Source organism: Adiantum capillus-veneris, chromosome 18 (genome assembly GCF_014529385.1).
Source record: "Adiantum capillus-veneris isolate H3 chromosome 18, ASM1452938v2, whole genome shotgun sequence".
Lineage (NCBI taxonomy): Eukaryota > Viridiplantae > Streptophyta > Polypodiopsida > Polypodiales > Pteridaceae > Adiantum > Adiantum capillus-veneris.
Genome location: NC_140948.1, coordinates 13,411,332 through 13,431,451, shown reverse-complemented (window position 1 = coordinate 13,431,451; position 20,120 = coordinate 13,411,332). Strand labels below are relative to the sequence as shown.

Sequence of the window (20,120 nt, the reverse complement as noted above, 5' to 3'; positions counted from 1 at the left end):
AACCAAACTTCACAAGAGATGCCATGGAGTTTGGGGGTACGATCTTTAATCCATTCTTGTGTAGATGCTCTCAATTTTTCCCTTTTCCCTCTCTTAACCTATGTATTGGGCTATGAAGCTTCTCTGTGTCATCCTCTTGTGTGTAGAATTTTGCCCCTTTTTTTTCTCTTTGTACTCTTATGTGTAGATATATCAACATCAACCCTTCTATCTCTCTCTTTTTCCTTCTCCACATGAAAGGTCAATGGTTGTATTTCATGGACAAGGATGGAAGGAAGCCCACCCTTGATCCCAACAGTGGTATCAGAGCTTCTGGTTTGAAGAAAATTAACAATCGAAAATAAATTTTAAGGATCAATTATCAAATTTGCAGAATCTAGTTTGCAAATCAAGTCTAATTGGCAATTAATTAAAAAACAAACCATCAATTCCGCTTAACTACCATAAGGATTCCACAAGGGAAGAAAAGAATCACAGCTTGAAGAATTCGTTTAAGTCAATCGGTGATTTTGGTTCCACATCGAAAAAGGGAGCTTGGAAAGTGACAATTTTGGCTTAAATGTAGAAGAGATGGGAGATCAAGGCTCAGATTGAAAGCTTCAAGGATTACCCATGACATCTCACTCTATGTTGCAAGCTCCGATCAAAGATAGTGGAAATATTGAAATATAGCTTTCAAACTGTTGAAGTAGTACTTGGCTACCTTTTTGAAATCTTGTGTGACCAACCCTTAGACACACATACGGCTTGACTTCGACCTCCATCAAATCGAGCATGGCACCAAAGAGTAATATAAAATATCAAATACCAAACTCCACTAGAGGTGCCGTGGAGTTTGGGGCTATACAATCTTTAAGCTATTCTTCTGTAGATGCTCTCAATTTTTCCCTTTTCCCTCTCTTACCCTATGTCTAGGGCTATGGAGCTTCTCCATGCCATCCTTTTTCATGTAAGAGTTTGTGCCCTTCTTTTCTCTATGTACTATTATGTGTAGATATGTCAACATCTCCATCCCTTCTCACTATGTCAGTCAACATCAACCCTTCCGTCTCTCTTTTTTTTTTCCCTTCTCCACATGGCAAGGTCAATGGTTATATTTCACGGCCAAGGGTGGAGTGGAAGCCCACCCTTGACCCCAACATTGGTATCAAAGCTTCTGGTTTGAAGAAAATCGGCGAGTGAAAACAAATTTTAAGGATTGATTTTAAAATTTGCAATATCAAGTTTGCAAATCAAGGCTAGTCAACAATTAATTGGAAAACGGCCCATCAATTCTGCTTAACGACCATCAATATACGACTAGGAAAGAAAGGAATCAAATCTTGAAGGACTTGTTTGAGTCAATCATTGATTCCGGTTCGACATTGAAAAAGGGAGCTTGGAAAGTGATGATTCTAGATTAAGTGTAGAAGAGATGGGAGATCAAGGCTCCAATTGAGAGATTGGAAGCTACAAGGATTATTCGTGACATCTCACTCCATGTTGCAAGCTCCGATCGAAGATAGCCGACAATATGGAAATATAGTTTTCAAAGCGTTGAAGTAATACTCGACTACCTTTCTGAAACTCTGTGTGACCAACCCTTACACACACATATGGCTTGACTTAGACCTCCACCAAATTGAGCCTAGCAACCATCAAAGTGGTCACCCAAAGCTCTTGAACTGGTTATCCTTCATGCTCACAAGTCGAGGAAGAGGCGGTACCAGGGTCGCCATCAACCTCTGAGCACTCAGCACTGTCGCTTCTCATTGATTGAGTTCTTTTCAGAACTCTTTCCGACCTTATTTCCACACAAAAGGTGAGGTTTCTATTGAACTGCAAAGTTGGCCACCCAAATTTTATCAACAAGAAAATAAGGTACTGCATATGTTTTGATTCTCTACAGTGTAACATCATACTACTAGTCTCATGAGAGGTAAATGAATTTTTGGGTGAAGTTTTTCCTTTTTGATATTCCCATTTTGTGGACACTCTTTGTGTCTCTTCTCTCGTTTGAATACAGGATAGGCTAGACTGTTAAAATTTTGTCAATTCTCCGTGCCATCAAGCTCATGCTTGGATAGTCACTATATTTTGGGTTATGGTAACGTCCAAGCATATTTAAACATGATACCTAACATTGTAATGTATTTAATTGCTAATTACCTTCACACTAGCACATTCACAATGCATTTCACAGAGGTTTATTACGACTCTTTCGAGGACCCTACCTACACATCATAATGAAGAACCATCCACACTTGTAAATCAATAAGAGAAACTCTTTCCTGACCAAATAGTTGATCATAAAACCACCACTCCACGCACTGGCATGGTTCATAATCGTTATCTTTTGAATTTTAAATGCCACCCTAGAGAAGGTGCTAAAGGGATACCTGATTTTTTTTTCTCCAAATCTCTTAAGATCTTCTTCACACCTTTTATCACTAATGGTCCAACTAATTCTCTATTGAGCAACTGAGGATAGTCCCTATCCTTGGAGAAAGGGATGTTACGACACTGGGCACCCTCTTGTTGTATGTGGTCAACTACAATTGGGATAGTTGGAGCGTAATGGGTAATTACTGGGCTATCTTTCTATTTTGTTACTAATGGTGAGTTGATATCAGACTTGTAGATTGGAATTTTGGGAGTTGAGGAGAAAGTACCAGCAATACATAAATTCCTGGGCCATCTTATATTTGCATAGTGTTTGTAAGGTCCTCCTCTTAGACCTTACTCCTGATGACATATCTAAGCCGCCGACTTTTTGAATACGATCGAGTAAATTTGATCTATAGTCAAGCACCCGAGCTACCCACGAGACGCTTTCGGTTTTAACCATGGGAACGTGGATATAACCAATGCAAAGCTATCCACGAGACACTTTCGGTTTTCACCATGGGAACGTGGATATAACCAATGCGTGGGATATTAGTTTTATCTCAAGAAAAAATAAAATTTGCGTAAGAAAACAAAGAAAGAATAAGGGTAAGGTGAAAAAGTAACTTGCTGGAAGTAGCTTGTTGAAGAAGCCACTTGTTGAAAAATAGCTTGTTGAATAAGACACTTGCTGCAAAGTAGCTTGTTGAAAAATCCACTTGTTGAATTGAAAAATACTCAGGTATTGCATGGTTTGAGCTTATCTTGTAAGGGCTTTACTTTTGCTCATAAATGGAACTAGCAGATGGGAATGCAACACCTTGAACCCTTGGAGCTGCTATAATAGGTAGAACAAAGGCTTAGTATGAGTTATGAATATGTAGCTAAAAGTATATTTGAGTTTCTTGAAGACGAAGCTAGTGGTGGAAAGTTCTATAGCTTTTTGAGAGACGCCTTTGGAATATTTTTATTAGTCATGGGTATTCAAGGGCATGTAAACTATTATGCAAGGATAACATATTCCATCGTCTATTTCCTACATGACACATATGAAATTCTTCAAACACCTTCAAGGTAGGAAGAGTTTGCACATAATTTTTGTGCTCTCATTCACCCAACTCCTGCAAGAGTTGTATTTTAAAACACAAGAGCGATGCCACCAAGGTCTCCGGCCTCACAAACTCTTCTATGGTTGTCAATGCACATGGAAAACACTACTAAAAAAGCTTTTTATTTTTCTTTGCGATCAACCTTTCAAAATATTTTTGTAGCCACTTGTATATATTAGATGGATGGGGGAGATACTATCTACATAACTTTGCTACTAATTCGTACGGGAGCCATGCCCCATGACTAATTGACAGGGACCTCCACAATGTGGATTAATGGTCCATGTCAGAAGGCATGGGCGACGCTCATCTATGCCGTCAGATTGTGGATGTGCACTCTTGTGATCACAATGTGATCATTTTGTGATGTGATCACAATGTGATCTTGCTATAATCACACTGTGATCCTTATGTGAGCTACACGTGGGGTGTGATCTGTATGTGACCCTTGTATGACCGTCAAAAACATCAAAACCCGCCATTTATTGTATGTTTTCTATTCATCCTATGTTCATCAAGTCGCGAGCAATAGCTTATTGGTTAGGTGAGCACCTAGTAGGCTCATGGTGGTGAGTTTGAACGCCAGTGCCCCATCGAATCATTCCCCTTGTCCACGTGGCGGCCTTGGATGTAGCTTATCTCCACACCCTTGATCTCTCCTGGAGATTGAGTGTCAATTAGTCTTGTCGTGCCAGTAAGCTACGAGTAAACTGTAGTTTACCAGATCAAGGCTCATTTTTGAAGTGTGATTTTTATCATTCATTTGAAGGGTAAATTTTCTCAACCCTTCATTGAGCTATATTTAGACAAAAATTAGAAGAGCTACTTGAATATCCTATCCTGCATTTGACGGGCAGAAGTATTTTTGCCTTTCACTTGGAAGCCTCAAGGCACTTTTACCCTGGAACTGTTCACTGGGATCTGACGGCGAAGCGCAATCACGACGCCTAGCTTAAAAATTGCAAGATTAGAAGCTTTCTTGATTCTCGAAAAAGATGTCCGTTGCAGCACGAAGCGCTAGCGAGCTGGCAGCAACAGGACTCGTGGAGAGGACCAGGCCTCCTCCACCGGCTCTTTCTCTCCTCCCTCCTCCGCATCCCCACCCCCCCATGCGAAGAGGACCACAACGGCCTGTTGACAGGGAAAAGGTAGAGGTAGAGAGAGAGAGAGAGAGAGAGAGAGAGAGAGAGAGAGAGAGAGAGAGAGAGAGAGAGAGAGACTTGAATAAATATAGGATAGATAATGATAACGTTTCATTGCATCATGCGCTTACTAAATTGTTGACACATACTGTTCAAAATTTTCAAACTAATGTTGCCAAATCAAATCAAATTATTGCGGTACATGAGTAAAATCACTTATTTAAAAACTAGAAAACTACGCTCGGCATTCGCCAAAATAGCCAGAGGTTCCTGGCTATTGCAGAAGCAAGGTCAAAGTTCTGACTATGCAAACGAAGCAAACATGTTTGGAAAGAACCCAAATTTATATTTCGAGAATAGCCTTTAAGTTTGCGATCTTGTAGATGCTTGGATGTGTGCTTTGTGGATACAAGTGCTACCTTATTTCTTTGGTCTGCTCAAAGGAAAAGCTTTCTAGCTTCATACCTCAGAGAGAAAACCAAACAAGAGGATGATCACCTGATGGCACATCATAATTAATTTCATAGCTTTGTCAAACAGCTTTCCACTTCAGAGAAAGATAAACCGTGCCAAGTATTGTTTTCTTTGTTGGGTGCAATGTTGGCTCATGGTATTAAATTATGTTTGTCCTTAATTTGATTGACTAGAGTCACTACATGCATTGAGCACGTAGACAAAAGTGCTTGCAGATGGGAAGATGTCCTCCGGTTGCATCCATTGCGAACAATAATGAAATTTATAGGCTTTGGCTTTCACCTGAAATTCTTTACTTTAAACACACACACACACAGCACTTTGCAAAGGAAACTTGCGACGGGAATTAACACTCAAGCACATACATAGCTCGGAAGCTAGAATGCTCCGAGTAGACGCCAATAACCTGCAGGCCCCAAAATTGGCGCCCCCTTTTGGTATTTCTTTATACTTTGAGCGGGTAAATTACAAAGTAGAGTCATGGGAATCCTTTACTTGAATCCCGCTACATACTACCAGTTTTGGCCAAATTTCGGCAGCATAACAACCCCGAAACTTGCGCGAAACCAATTCCCCTGCTAGAGCTTACTTCCATTGACGTATACCCTGTGATTCCTTCCCAAAAACAGTAAATTCAGCACGCTGTATTTATTGGTTTTTGCTCTGTTTTCAGCCCCAAACAGTCCCCTAGCTGTCCTCTGCCACCAGTGGGGCACGATTCCAAGGGTTCTGCAACCGTATGGCTGAAAAACAGTCAATTTATAGTGCATACACAACGTTGAATTCGCACCTGTACGGTGAGGTTATGACCCTCACCGGTGCCTGCTTTGGAGTAGCAGCTAGCTACCCCTGTTCCTCCTCAAGGAGGCTCTTGCCTTAGCACAAAAGCATGAAACCACACAGCTGTACATCAGTCAAACGAAGAGCCCTCTTGTGGAGCATCACATAACTGCACGTAGGGGAGAGAGAGAGAGAGCAGTGTGTAGCGTGCAAGGCATCACTACTAGCACCACACTGTACATGAGAGGGAAAGAAAGCACTCCATAGCTCTCAACCTGTAAACAGTTTGCAAATGAGGCCTTTCCCAGCATAAAATCCAGCACCCTTTTTTCTTTGTGAGGCAAGTGTATGAAAAAGTGCCACTTGGCGCGATTACAAGCCATTTCCCGTTTCGGGGTTGCCACCTAAAAATCTCCCGACTGGTTGCCCAGTTGACTTCGCGGCAGAGTTGTTAAATGTTCCCCTTGTCATACCGAAGGTAATGACGCAAACACATTTCATGGCCCAAAATAGCGGTTTTCTAATTTTTGGAAGATGCTTCCGTTGGGCTCCCACTGGTCATCTGACCATCCATCCTCATTGGGACCGCATCCAAAAGTGCAATGTGGCCCAACTGTCGGATACTTTTTGTTGGTAGTCCCACCTTGACTTTGTGCCTTTATTGAGTTCACTTCCTAGTATCCACCAACTTGCTAAGTGCGATGGGGGGACCTACATGATCTTGCTATGAGCCTAGACATCCTCTTACTATACGAATTCCAGTGCCAACCACTTTCCGTCTGCGGGTGAAACTACCGTTCACATTGGCCATACAATGTCTGACCGTTTGCTACTTCAAAAAGAGGGTCTCAAAAATAAAACAAAAATAATTGGAAAGAAACCAACAACTAAGGTTAGCAGTTGCCACGTCCTCGTGACATAGTTAACAACTGCCATGTCCTCGTGACACCATGCAATGTCCACTTGCATCTTTTCAAGGGGTTCTGGGAAAACAATTAAAAATAAAATAACTAAAACATGTAGTACATATTTAGAGAGAAGACAGCATGAAAAATACACCTTTTGGTGACACTGAACCTCGAAACGACGCAGACGGTATGTCTGGGGAGCGTTTCGTTGTATGCTTGAAAACCTTGAAACGGCAAAGATGGGATGTTTGGGGAGCGTTTCGTTGTATGCTGGAAAACCTCCGAACGACGTGAATGGGATGTGTGGGGAGTGTTTGGTTGTATGCTTGAACCTTCGAGCGACGCAACCTTCGAGCGACGCAGGCTCTGCGGTCTGGGGAGTGTTTGGTTGTATGGGTCCTCTGATCTCATGGCCCAGACCTTTTTAGGTTATTTGCGGGGGGAGTGATGAGGTAGTCGTTGAGTGAGTGCTCAGCGGCGTTGCTCGTTGTGTCTTGTAACATGCATATGTGAGCATTTGTGTTGCATTGTGATGTGCCAACCATTGAATATTCCTTGTTGGATGAGATACTTCTGGGAAACCAATGACCCCGGATATCAAGAGCTCCAATATGGATCGAAACTTCTTACTAGATGAGATACTTCTGGGAAACCAACGACCCAGAATATCAAGAGCTTCGATCTCGATTGAGAAAACTGATTGTCCCTCGAATTGTCTCTCGGAATGTCCCTCGAAATGACCCTGAGAAATTTTCGATTGAACTTGAGTTGTCTTGCAGATATGCTGTAATCACAAACACAGGCTAGTTTGCGAGCTGATGATGTGGCAGTTCTACGGATTTTTGGATTTTACGTTGGCTTGTCGACATGGCAGATTGTATGGATTTCCGCATTTCACGCTGGCTGGTGGTGTGGCAGAGCTGTATGGATTTCATGATCTACGTTGGCAGCTTGTGAGCTTTTGGACCAGATGCTTTTGAGACCAAGGGCCTTTAAATATGTGCAGAGGGCTCATTCTCTGGCACGCTTCGGTGAGAAGGTGCAGAGTGCGAGTATCGGCATTGAGTTCAAGTAGTATAAAGAAATACCAAAAGGGGCCCCAAGGTTTGGGGCCAGTACTCTGCAAGGTGGAATTCCGCCACTCCGTGTGCTCTCTCTCTCTCTCTTTCAGTTCAGTTGTTATTGAAGTGCTAAAAGTCTGTTCAGTCTGTTCTTTTCTATTGGCACGTGGCGCCCGTCTTGTGACAGTGCTATCAGAGCTTCAAGCGTGTCCTTTTCTGAAAGCATACCGGTCCCACCAAAGAGCAGGCAGAGCAAATCGGCGCTTCCAAAGTCTACTGGAATTGAATTTGAAGAATCTTTGTGTCCCGACCCTAGACTTATTAGCCACTCCCACCCTTACTTCATCGCGCATCGGGCGCGCTCCCGTCTTCATCGCTCATGTCTTACAGGGCATAAGCCATAAAGATCACTTGTAGAGAAGGATCAAAACTTTTTTTCGAGTTGTCGGTTTTCTCAGAGGCAGTGCCATGCAGTGGTGGATCTCTATAGCTATTAAGCCGCACACTCCAAGGACTCGGCAAGCTTTCAAGAAAATGTTGCCCGATGTTACATGGTTTTTGGCAGCTTCTAGCAGAGTGGGGTATCCTGAAATGCTTGCCACGGAAACCCTAGCAGATTACGACTTTAAATTTTTGGACATCTCTTACCAGGTGTCTCTTCTCGAGTTGATAACCTTGGAGGTCCGCTATGTCTTGGGACTATCATCATCGCCACAGGAACATTGTTTGTCCAAGAGCTTATGGACCATGGTGCGGTCGGCTACGACCTTATAGAAGGAATCTAACCCTAATTTTTGGTGCAGGCTTCAGGATGGAAAAGTCAGTTGACTTTTCGAGCTCGGGTGATATCGAGATTGCTTTTTAAGTTTGAATTTTGTTTGAGAATCTGTTTGAGAACTTGCTTGGTGATCCTGTTTGGGGTTTGTTTGAAATGGATGGTATCTGTTTTAAACTTGTCTTGGTGCCGATTTGAACTGTTTGACTCTGGTTTGAATGCTGATTTCAATGCTTGGTGATTTACTCCCGGGTCGAGTATTGAGAAATGGTGTTTGAGAATGCTTACACATACTCATGGCCCGGACCCTTGTGGTTATTTGCGAGGGGAGTATTGAATGCTTGAAAAAAATATTGTTGTTGTTACTCTCGGCCCGAATCTGGATGGTTATGCAAGAGGAGTATTAAGAAGTCTAAGCAATGGTTACTCTCCAACGACGCAGGCTGCGGTCTGGGGGGCGTTTGGTTGTAAAAGGCCTCTATATCTCATGGCCTGGACCTTTTTAGGTTATTTGCGGGAGGAGTGATGAGGGAGTCGTTGAACAGCTCATGGCCCGGACCTAGATGGTTATTTGCGGGGGGAGTGTTCATTGGCGACTTTATGTTTATATGTCTTGTAACATGCATATGTGAGCATTTGTGTTGCATTGTGATGTGCCACCCACTGAATATTCCTTATTGGATGAGATACTTCTTGGAAGTCAAGGACCTAGGATATCAAGAGTTCCTATCTGGAATAAGACTCCTTATCGGATGAGATTCTTCTGGGAAAGCAATGACCCAGGAAATCAAGAGCTTCGATTTGGAATGAGAAAACTGATTGTCCTCGGAATGTCCCTCGGGACTGCTAACTTGAGTTGTTTTGCAGTTATGTTGTAATCGCGGACGATTACTTTCTTTCAAGTAGGGGGGATGCCACAAACTGCTGACATGTCGAGTCACTCAAGAACGGAGCCAACCTTCATATCTCTGCCGAGGAGCCTAAACCCAAAGAAGCAGAAGCAATAGAAGAAGAAGAAGCGGAAGAAGCTCCCACCAACTTATGGGACCCCGTCCGATGGGGCTCAAGTGACATAAAGGCATTAAAAAGCTAGACTCAGTGCACACACACACACACAGGCTAATTTGCGAGCTGATGATGTGACAGCTGTTGTAAGGATTTCCGGATTTTACGCTGACTGCTGACGTGACAGATTGTACGGATTTCTGTTGGCTTGATGATGTGGCAGAGCTGTATGGCTTTCTGTGATTTATGGTGGCAGCTTTTGAGCACCTGCATTTGGATTATTGGAAAAATAATACATTATGAATTAAAATAATGACGCGAAAGTCAATATGTCAGATTATTTATGGTTCACATTGGAAACCGGCCTGTAGGGCGGTAGACGTTAGCTTTCACCCGATCTTTAACACTTGGACTTTACGACACAAAGCAATGACTTAAAAAGGAACCTGTAACTGAGAGTGGAATTACACTTCAAAACAAAAACACGGCGAGGAAGCTAGAATGCTCCTAGGCAGACAGCGACACCTGTAGGCCCCAAAGGTTGGCACCCCTTTCGGTATTTCTTTATTCTTTAACAGAAGGAATAAAACCTGTGATTTCCTGCAAGCTGTCCCGCACAATCCGGGCTGAAATCCATCTGTTCTAGCCCGACTTCGGCAGCATAACTGTACTAGGATGCTTCACAGTCAGTATCCCCACGCAATAGATGACTTTCCCGACGCATACGGACACTTTGCAAAACCTAGCGAGAATCTGCAGCACGCTGAATTCTCTGTTTTCTGCCCCAAGATGCGTCAGATCAACTCTACAGCGGTCCCCTCGGGTCCCCGAACCTCCTGGGGGTATTAGGGACCGTTTAGGGCCGAAATCCTAAACCTGCAAAAATACACAGCAGGCTGTAATTCCCTGTTTCGCGTGCCGGTCGCATCCGTAGCAAGTCCTCGAGCTCCCGCACCTGTAGGGCTACTTGCCCTTTGAATCAGACGAGACTTCACACGTGAAACCTCTCCGAATTCATCTGTACCTGCGAGAGATTCGCCACTAGCTAATCCAATACCTGTGCAAGAGGCTCTTGCCTCGGCAATCGCGCATGAACCCACACAACTGTACATTGGTCAAATGAGAAGCCCACTTGAGGGGCATAACATAACTGCTCATAGGGGAGAGAGAGAGCAATACGTAGCGTGCAGGGCATCACTCCTGGCACCGCATTGTACATAAGAGGGAAAGGAAGCACTCCATAGCTCTTAACCTGTGACACGGAACTCCAAAATGAGCCTCCCAGCTATAAATTCAGCGCTACCTTCTCTTGCATGAGGAAAGTGCACAGAAATGTGCCACTTGGCACAATTACACGCATTTTCCCGTTTCGGGGTTGCCGCCTAAAAATCTCCCGATCGGTTGCCCAGTTGACTTCGCGGCTGAGTAATAAAATGTTCCCCTTGTCATACCGGAGGTAATGAGGCAAACACATTTTCATGTTTAAAATAGCAGTTTCCTAAATTTTAGGAGATGCTTCCGTGGCACTCACACTGGTCATCTGACCATCAATCACCATTGTAACCACATCGAAAAATGCAATGTCAGCCAGCTATCAAGTGATTTACACTCGTAGCCCCATCGTGGCTAACCTTAGTCCATTTGCCCAACTTCAATGCTCATTGGCTGTCCGGCCTAGACTCTCACTATCCGCCTCACACCATGCAACTCGGGCATTGGCATTTCGAGAGGGGTGCTTTAAAACAAGTCAAGTAACATCCCCCCGAAAAGAAATCAACAAGTAAAGTTGCCACAGACTCGTGACATAGCCCCCTCTTGAAAGCCCTAAACGATCCCTAATACCCCAGAAGGTTCGGGGACGCGAGGGGACCGATGTAGAGGTGATCTGACGCATTTTCGGGGCAGAAAACAGAGAATTCAGCGTGCTGCAGATTCTCGCCAAGTTTTGCAAAGTGTCAGTATGCGTCGGGAAAGTCATCTATTGCGTGGGGATACTGACTGTGAAGCATCCTAGTACAGTTATGCTGCTGAAATCGGGCTAGAGCAGATGGATTTCAGCCCGGATTGTACGGGACAGCCTGCAGGAAATCACAGGTTTTATTCCTTCTGTTAAAGAATAAAGAAATACCGAAAGGGGCGCCAACCTTTGGGGCCTACAGGTGTCGCTGTTTGCCTGGGAGCATTCTAGCTTCCTGGTTGTGCTTTTGTTTTGAAGTGTAATTCCACTCTCAGTTACAGGTTCCTTTATAAGTCATTGCTTCGTGTCGTAAAGTCCAAGTGTTAAAGATCGGGTGAAAGCTAACATCTACCGCCCTACGGACCGGTTTCATGTGACGAGTCTGTGGCACCCAGTTTTTCCACCACCCACGGTACATCCTGGGTATTTCGGGGGTGGATCAATGTTCCAAAGTATGGCTGGCTATGCGCCTGGAAGTTAGCCGTACATGCCAGGAACGGTGTTTGGAGGTATGCAAGGCATGATGCCAAACCCCATGTATGGTAGCATCGGCAGCAGTAGGGTTTTCAGTGCAACCAGGGCCAGTCTGGGGTGCCACAGGGTCATTTTGGCATGGCTGGTTTTTCTGGACAGCAGAGCCAGATATTGCACCTCTGATGTGAATGGCCAAGATGTGCCGATCATGCCTACTAGAGTGCCCATGTTGCAGACCATTCCTTATCACAACTTGGGGGCACTGGAGAAGCCGAAAGCTTACAAAGAAGGTGGTGCAGTTGTAAAGTTTAGCACTTTCAGTGGCTTCGAAGACAGGCACCCGCCACTTGGGTTTACTTCAAGAAAATGTTTGCATCTGCTTGGCTCTCAAATGAATTTGAAGCCAACGTCATGACAGATTGGCACCAGCTTACTTCGGCTACATGCAAGAGCTTGCTGGAGTACAATCGGAGGTTTTGTAAAGCGTTACTCTCAGTGACCTCCTACAGATTTGTGCCATTGACAAAGCAGATAGAGAAGTACTGTTGTGGGCTGCCTAAAGGGCTTCGCGATTACTGTACCAAGAACGGAGTGGCTACCCTCACTCAGCTTATGGAAGTTGCTAACACTGGTCTTGCCTTGTTGAAAGGAGAGGACAGTGAGTTCCGAGCAACGAGAAAGAAGGCAGCAAAATTCAGTGAAGAAGCCCTTTGTGAAAACGGCTCCTGAAGCGTCACAGAGGTCAGAAAAGGCCACCAAAGACAAGGATTCAGCCGGGATTTCTGGAGCGCAGACAAAGAAACAGAAAAGGAAGTCTTTTGTGCGCAAGTCGCTTGAGGACAAGAAGGTCCTAATGGCTGAAAACAAATGCTTTATATGCGAGCAGCCTGGTCACTTTGCTACCAATTGTCCACAAAGGAAAAGACAAGCTGACTCAGATGATAAAGAAGACCAGAAAGGCAAGAAGCCTAAACCCACGACAAGTTTAGTGCCAGACATGGTGGGTGATAGGCCCAATACAGATGCTAGTGAGTTAGGGATCAGACGGCACTCTTGTTCTTTGATCCAGGTGCCAAAGCCAACTTTATCTCACCTGAGTTAGCTATGAAGTTGGGCATCAGAGCTGAAGAGATGGGGTACACAGCACAGGCAGGGTTGGCATGCCCTAGCCACTCAGAGTGAGTTACTCCCATTATGGAAAGCTGCGTCTGCATATTCAGTCATGTGGACACAGAAGAATTTTATATCATGCCATTGGAAGGGTGCGATGCGCTACTTGGAATTCCGTGGATGTTCAGAGTGCATGGTGTGCTGGATGTCTTCGGCAAGACGATCACCCTTCAGCATAGGGACAAAACTCATGTTTTGGATGTAAAGCTCAAAGGGGAGTCTGTCCCTATTGTATCTACTTCTGCTATCACTTCTGTAATAAAGAATCATCTTTCTATGTACTTGATTTTTGCACGTGACGTCTCAGATAATGATCAGTCAAATTTATCTGTGTTAGATAAACAAAGGTCAGCATTTTTGCAAAAGTTTAGTGATTGTTTTTCTGATTCGTTGCCGTCGCAACTGCCGCCAGAGAGACCTGAGGACCATCGGATAGATTTGGTGCCAGGGTGTAGCCCACCAAATAGACCTCCCTACAGGGTTAGTGTGGCGCACCAGAAAGAGATTATGGGCTAGGTTGAGGAGTTATTAGAGAAGGGGCTGATTCTGTACACTGCTGACGTTTCGACCTACTGAAGAATGGAGCTACCGGCCGAGGGGCCTAAACCCTAAGAAGAACAAGTAACAGAAGAAGTGTCACAAAGTGATGATGTGGTTGCCCGAGAGCAAAAACCCTAACCGTAATTTCTGCCAAAAACCCTAATTTTGAAAACCCTAACCCTAAAACCTGCAAACCCTAATTATGCTTGCCATGGAAACCCTAGCAGATTATATTTTGAAATTTCTCGACATCTCTCAGTAGATGTCTCTTCACGAGCAGATGACCTTGGAGGTTTAGTGTGATTGCTATCTTGGGACTACCATCGCCGCCAAAGCAACACTGTTTGTCCAAGAGCTAACGGACCATGCTGTGCTCGGCTACGACCTCGTGGAAGGAACCTAACCCTAATTTTTGGTGCAGGTTTCAGAATGGAAAGTCAGTCGACTTTTTGAGCTCGACTGAAGTTGAGATTGCTTTTTAAGTTTGAGTTCTGTTTGATCTTGTTTGGTGATACTGTTTAGAATTTGTTTGAAATGGATGGTATCTGTTTTGAACCTGTTTTGGTGCTGATTTGAATTGTTCGACTCTGGTTTGATACCGGTTTCAATGATTGGTGATTTTACTCCCGGGTGGAGAAGTGAGAAATACTGTTTTGGTATTGTTTGAACCTTGGAACAACGCAGGCCGATGTGTGGGGAGCGTTTCGTTGTATGTTTGAAAACCTCCGAACGACGCAAGCCGATGCCTAGGGAGCACTTGGTTGTATGCTTGTAAAATAATTGTTGTTGTGACTCCCGGCCCGGGCCCGGATGGTTATGCGGGAGTAGTAAGAAGTCTGAGTAGGGGTTACTCTCAGCACCTCCAAACGACGCAGGCTGCGGTCTGGGGGGCGTTTGGTTCTAAAAGACCTCTATATCTCCCGGCTCGGACCTTTTTAGGTTATGCAGGAGGAGTGATGAGGGAGTCGTTGAATATCTCCCGGCCCGGACCTTGTTAGGTTATGCGGGAGGAGTGTTCATCGGCGGCTTTATGTTTCTATGTCTTGTAACATCCATATGTAAGCATTTGTGTTGCATTGTGATGTGCCAACTACTGAATATTTCTAATTGGATGAGATTGCCGGGGTATGTAATTTTAGTGCATCAAGACACCCGTGGAAGATCAGTACGGTCCGGGTGTGATGACTAATTTTACTACGCCGGAATATCAAGAGTTCCGATCTGGACGAAAGGAGAAGCTAACTCCTTGATCAAAACAGCCGAAAGGAGAAGCTAACTCCTTGATCAAAAGAGCAGAAAGGAGAAGCTAACTCCTTGATCAAAAGAGCAAACTGATTGTCCCTCGGAAATTTTTGAGCTAACTTGAGTTGTTTTGCAGATATGTTGTAATCGAGGACAATTACTCTCTTTCAAGAAGGGGAGATGTAACAAACTGCTGACGTGTCGACCTACTGAAGAACGGAGCTACCGGTCGAGAGGCCTAAACCCTAAGAAGAACAAGTAACAGAAGAAGTGTCACAAAGTGATAACGTGGTTGTCCGAGAGCAAAAACCCTAACCCTAATTTTTACCAAAAACCCTAATTGTTGAAACCCTAATTGTTGAAACCCTAATTCTGGAAACCCTAACCCTAAAACCTGCAAACCCTAATTCTGGAAACCCTAATCCTAAAACCTGCAAACCTTAATTCTGCTGTGAGAAACCCTAAAACTGCAGAAACCCTAACCCTAACCCTAAGGGCAGCAGGGAGATTTCCAAAAATTGCGCTGGTTGATGATGTGGCAGGCTATACGGATTTCCTTGATTTACATTGGTAGCTTTTTGGCTTTGCTTTTGGACCAGGAGCTTTTGAGTTTTGAAGGCTTTTCAATGTAATTGCTTTTTAGCCAAGGGCCTTTAAATATGGGTTAGGGCTCATTCTCTGCATGCTTCCTGGCGAAGGTGCAGAGTTTGGAGTACCGGCTTGTACTGTGTTGATGCAATATAAAGAAATACCGAAAGGGGCGCCAAGGTTTGGGGCCAATACTCTTTGGGGTGGAATTTCGCCACTCCGTGTTGCGTGTCGTCTCTCTCTTTCAGTTCAGTTGTTATTGAAGTGCTAAAAGTCTGTTCAGTCTGTTTTTTTCTATTGGCACGTGGTGCCCGTCTTGTGACAGATTCAGCCTAGTTCTTCACCCTTTTTCTCCCCAATGCTCCTAGTGCAGAAGAAGGATGGCTCATGGCGCATGTGTATTGATTACCGTGCGTTGAATAAGAATACCATCAAGAATAGGTTTCCTATTCCTTGAATTGATGATATTCTCGATCGTTCAGAGGGTGCTGCAATTTCCAGCAGGATAGACCTTAAGAGTGGGTACCATCAGATTCGTATAAGGCCAGAGGATGTGCACAAGACTACGTTTAGAACTACATTTGGTCTTTATGAGTTTCTAGTGATGACGTTTGGGCTAACAAATGCTCCTGCCATGTTCAACAGAATGATGGACCGGATTTTCCGCTCGCATCAACAGTTTGTTGGGACATTCTTCAATGACATGATAGTCTATTCGAAGAATGAAGAGGAGCATAGGCGTCACTTGACCATTGTGTTCGAAGAGCTGCGCAGTCACAGGCTACTTGTCAATCCTACGAAAAGTCAATTCTTCCTGAAATTGATCCACTTTCTTGGCCACATAGTCTCAAAGGATGGTGTTAGAATGGATCCCACAAAGGTTGAAGCTATCAAAACATGGCCAGACTTGAAGACTGTGCACGATGTCAGAAGCTTCTTGGCATTGTAGAAGCTTCTTGGCATTGTGTTCCTACTATAGAAGGTCTATTAGGAATTTTGCAGAGATAGCATCTCCTCTTCACGCATTGCAAAAGAAAGAGGTCACTTTCAGATGGACCCAAAAAGAGATTTCTGCTTTTACTTGTCAATCCTAAGAAAAGTGAATTCTTCCTGGAAGAGCTTTCTTGGCCACATAGTCTCAAAGGATGGTGTTAGAATGGATCCCGCAAAGGTTGAAGCTATCAAAACATGGCGAGACTTGAAGACTGTGCGCGATGTCAAAAGCTTCTTGGGATTGTGTTCCTACTATAGAAGGTTTATCAGGAATTTTGCAGAGATAGCATCGCCTCTTCACGCATTGCAAAAGAAAGAGGTCACTTTCAGATGGACCCAAAAAGAGATTTCAGCTTTTAGTCTCTCAAAAGAAAAGTTGACTTCAGATCCAATAATTGTTTTGTCAGATCTCAAGAAGTCATTTGTGGTCCAGTGTGACGCGTGTGGCAGTAGCATCGGAGCAGTGCTAATGCAAGATGGACGGGTAGTAGCTTATGAAAGCCGAATTTTGCAAGGGCCAGAGAGGACTATGCAAGTCTATGAGAAAGAGCTCTTTGCCGTGATTCATGCGCTTTCTAGCTGGAAGCACTACCTCTTAAGTGCTGATATTGTTGTCGAAACAGATCATCAGACCTTGCGATACTTCTTGACACAGTCAAAGTTATCTGAAAAGCATATGCGATAGGCAAACATTCTTTCTATGTTCCACTTCCAGATTATGCATGTGGAAGTGTAGCAGGGCTACAGTCACTTCACAGGACAAGCAGTTGGACAGTTAGCTACAGTTGGTCTGGTTCACACTGGACGGACCCTTTGGGCTGGGAGTGACACGTGGTAGGGTACCTACGGTGGTCTAGTGGATATCGTGGCCAGGTCACCACCACCACTCAGTTTGGAGATAGTCTTAGCTGGCTGGACATTTATGGGCCGTTGGTGGCTCTTATGGTTGTACATATGAGTAGTCGTGTTTTGGGGGCAGTTCTATCTTATCTTGCACGTAGTCGTCTAGAGGAAGTCTTACACAGAGCATTGCTCCACCATCCCTGCACATCTGAGCCTCGACACCCCATTTGTACCTGTGAGTCCTGGGCTGGAGCGGAGTGTGCTGCCACGCCAGAGTCTGTACATGGTTCTTTGAGCTAGTCGAGTCCACATGTTCTGGTCCACTGTTGTGTCTCTGTTGTTATCCATTGTTTCTGTGTTGTTATCCGTTGTTTCTGTGTTTCATTCTTTTTGAGAGAGTTTTCATTTGTTTGAGTGAGATTGTCACGCACATTGCACTGAGGGGCACCCACACTGTAGAGAGCACGACACATTATCCGCGCTACAGGTGCTCTCATTTTGGCGATCACGGTGGGACCTCAACTGAAGTCTCACTCTGTTGAGTAGCTGGTTTCTTCGCTTCGCCTGTGCAGTCTAAGTCTCTCGCCTTGCTGGTCTGGTCCCCTCTCGCCCTGGTCCAACTTGCCCTCGTCTCTGGTCTAGACCCCCTCGACCCTGGTCTAGCTGGTCTAGTCACTTGTCTGGTCTAGACCCTAGTCTAGTCCTCCTCGTCCGTGGTCCAGCTGGTCTAGACACTCGTCTGGTCTAGTAGAGTCTAGACCAGTCTTCAGTCAGGTCAAGGTTTTCTTGCCCAAAGCTTGGTTGGTTTGGAGGTCACTGCATGACACATACAAGGAGGTCAGTTGAGTGTCAAAGCCCACTACTGAGCCCTTTGAAGTACTATCACAGAAGACGACCTTTGACACCTTGTAGAAATCCTTCAACCTCATCACCTATACCTCCACATATCACATCACCCATTCCTTCATCAGGTTCCCCATCTTCCCGATCACCTTCTCCAGAAAAGCTCTCACCAGTTCCTTCGTCATCAGGTTCCCCATCTTCACGATCACCTTCTCCATAAAAGCTCTCTCCTATTCTTCTACAGCAAGCTATTGTGCAACAAACTCAGCAAGGAATCATGGAGCCACTAGCTAGTGTTTTGGCCAAGGTGAACATCAAGTTCCCTACCTTCAAAGGGCTGTCTTCAAAAGATGCTGACGACCATGCAAGAAAATTTGTATCTCTCTGTAGGGGACGTGAGCTGAATAGAGAAGATGCTTACTGGGTACTATTTCCATCCACCCTGGATGGCCTAGCAGATAAATGGTACAGCCAATTTGCAGAGAACCATTTTGCAACTTGGGCAGCCTTAAGACAGCAGTTCTGTGCAGCTTTCAGGCCGGGTGACTACCAGGAGAAGGTGTTGGATGAGTTGGCCAACATGGTGCTCAAACCTGAGGAGACTTTTGCGGAGCTTATGACGAAAACTAAGTCGCTGGTGGCCAAGCTTCCCCAACAACGCGGTGAATTCATGGTTTAAAAGTGGGTGGAGAAGGCGCTTCCCAAAACTTCTCAACAAAAACTCCGAGAGAGTCTCCGACCCGACGCCACTCTCGACGAGTTCATCGCAGCTGCTACTAGAATAGAGGGAGCTAGGAAGCTCTTCAACAACTCTCCTCAAATAGATACTCCCTCTGTGTTCTCGGAAGGTAGTCCTACTGATCCTTTAACTTCTTTACGTTGGGAACTGGAAGCCCTAAAGCTACAACGAGCTCTTCAAGAGGAGAGGTCCTTCTCTCTTAGACAAGAGAAGCCTACACATAATGAGGCATTGGAACAGATTAAGTGCGAGTTAGAAGAGCTCAAGTGTCAGCAAGAGACCAAGGCTATGGTTTGGTGTAGCTCATGCCGCTCTCCAGGGCACCCACCACAGGAATGCCCCCTTCGGTTTTACTGCCACTTCTGTGAAAAATCTGGACATGAGGATAAGGATTGTTACTACCTCAAGGGATTGCGTCAAATACAACAAAATCTTGGTCCTTCTCTCCAACAAGGGCTAGCACCTGCATCCAACATGGTCTCACCCTACGGCCATCAAAACCAGTTGCCTCCTCTGCTGACAACACCCCCTATGCAGCAAGGTATGCACAACAACTTTGCACCCCACAGTTTTTATCATGCCAATACTCCCTCAGTTCCCCAAAGTTTCTACACCTCAGCCTCAAATTCCATGCAGCAACCACCTCGTCCCCCGTTTCGTCCTTCCAATCGGCCCATACTCTGCTATAGATGCGGAGAATATGGGCATTATCAGAGCAAGTGTCCTTTACCCGAGGGGTCCCCTCCTTGTCGTCATTGCCCTGATTCGAAGGATCACTACAGTAAAGATTGTCCCAAGCAAAGGGCATCCACGTCTTCAGGCTCGACTCAGAACCAGCCCGAATTCACCTTTCCGAAGATAAATTTGATTACTGTGAACACCGTGCCTCAACCTTCACCTGCTACTCATGTGGTTAAGCCTCTGCAAGTGGAGGAGCCTGCTGGTGTTGCTGGTGTCCTTACTTGGGCACAAAGAGCAGCTCTTGGTCTCAGTCTACCCACAGGTCCACCTCGCCAGTCTCCACTTCCTCACTCTGGTCTACCTGACCCAAAGGACAAGTCCTTCCCAATTGCTCAGAGCAAACCAACTTCCTTGTTATCTGACATTGATGGA

The 20,120-nt window shown here is 44.9% G+C and overlaps 1 protein-coding gene across 1 annotated transcript in view; it reads left to right on the top strand.

Moving 5' to 3' along the window:
• Positions 1–4,339: 4,339 nt before the first annotated feature.
• Positions 4,340–20,120, top strand: part of LOC147435248 (histone deacetylase complex subunit SAP18-like) — a 29,609-nt gene continuing 13,828 nt past the window's right edge. Inside the window, exon 1 of the mRNA XM_086488336.1 lies at positions 4,340–4,621. Within this exon, the coding sequence (XP_086344462.1) occupies positions 4,469–4,621 (153 nt within the window). The 5' untranslated portion in view covers positions 4,340–4,468. The remainder of the gene's footprint in view (positions 4,622–20,120) is intronic.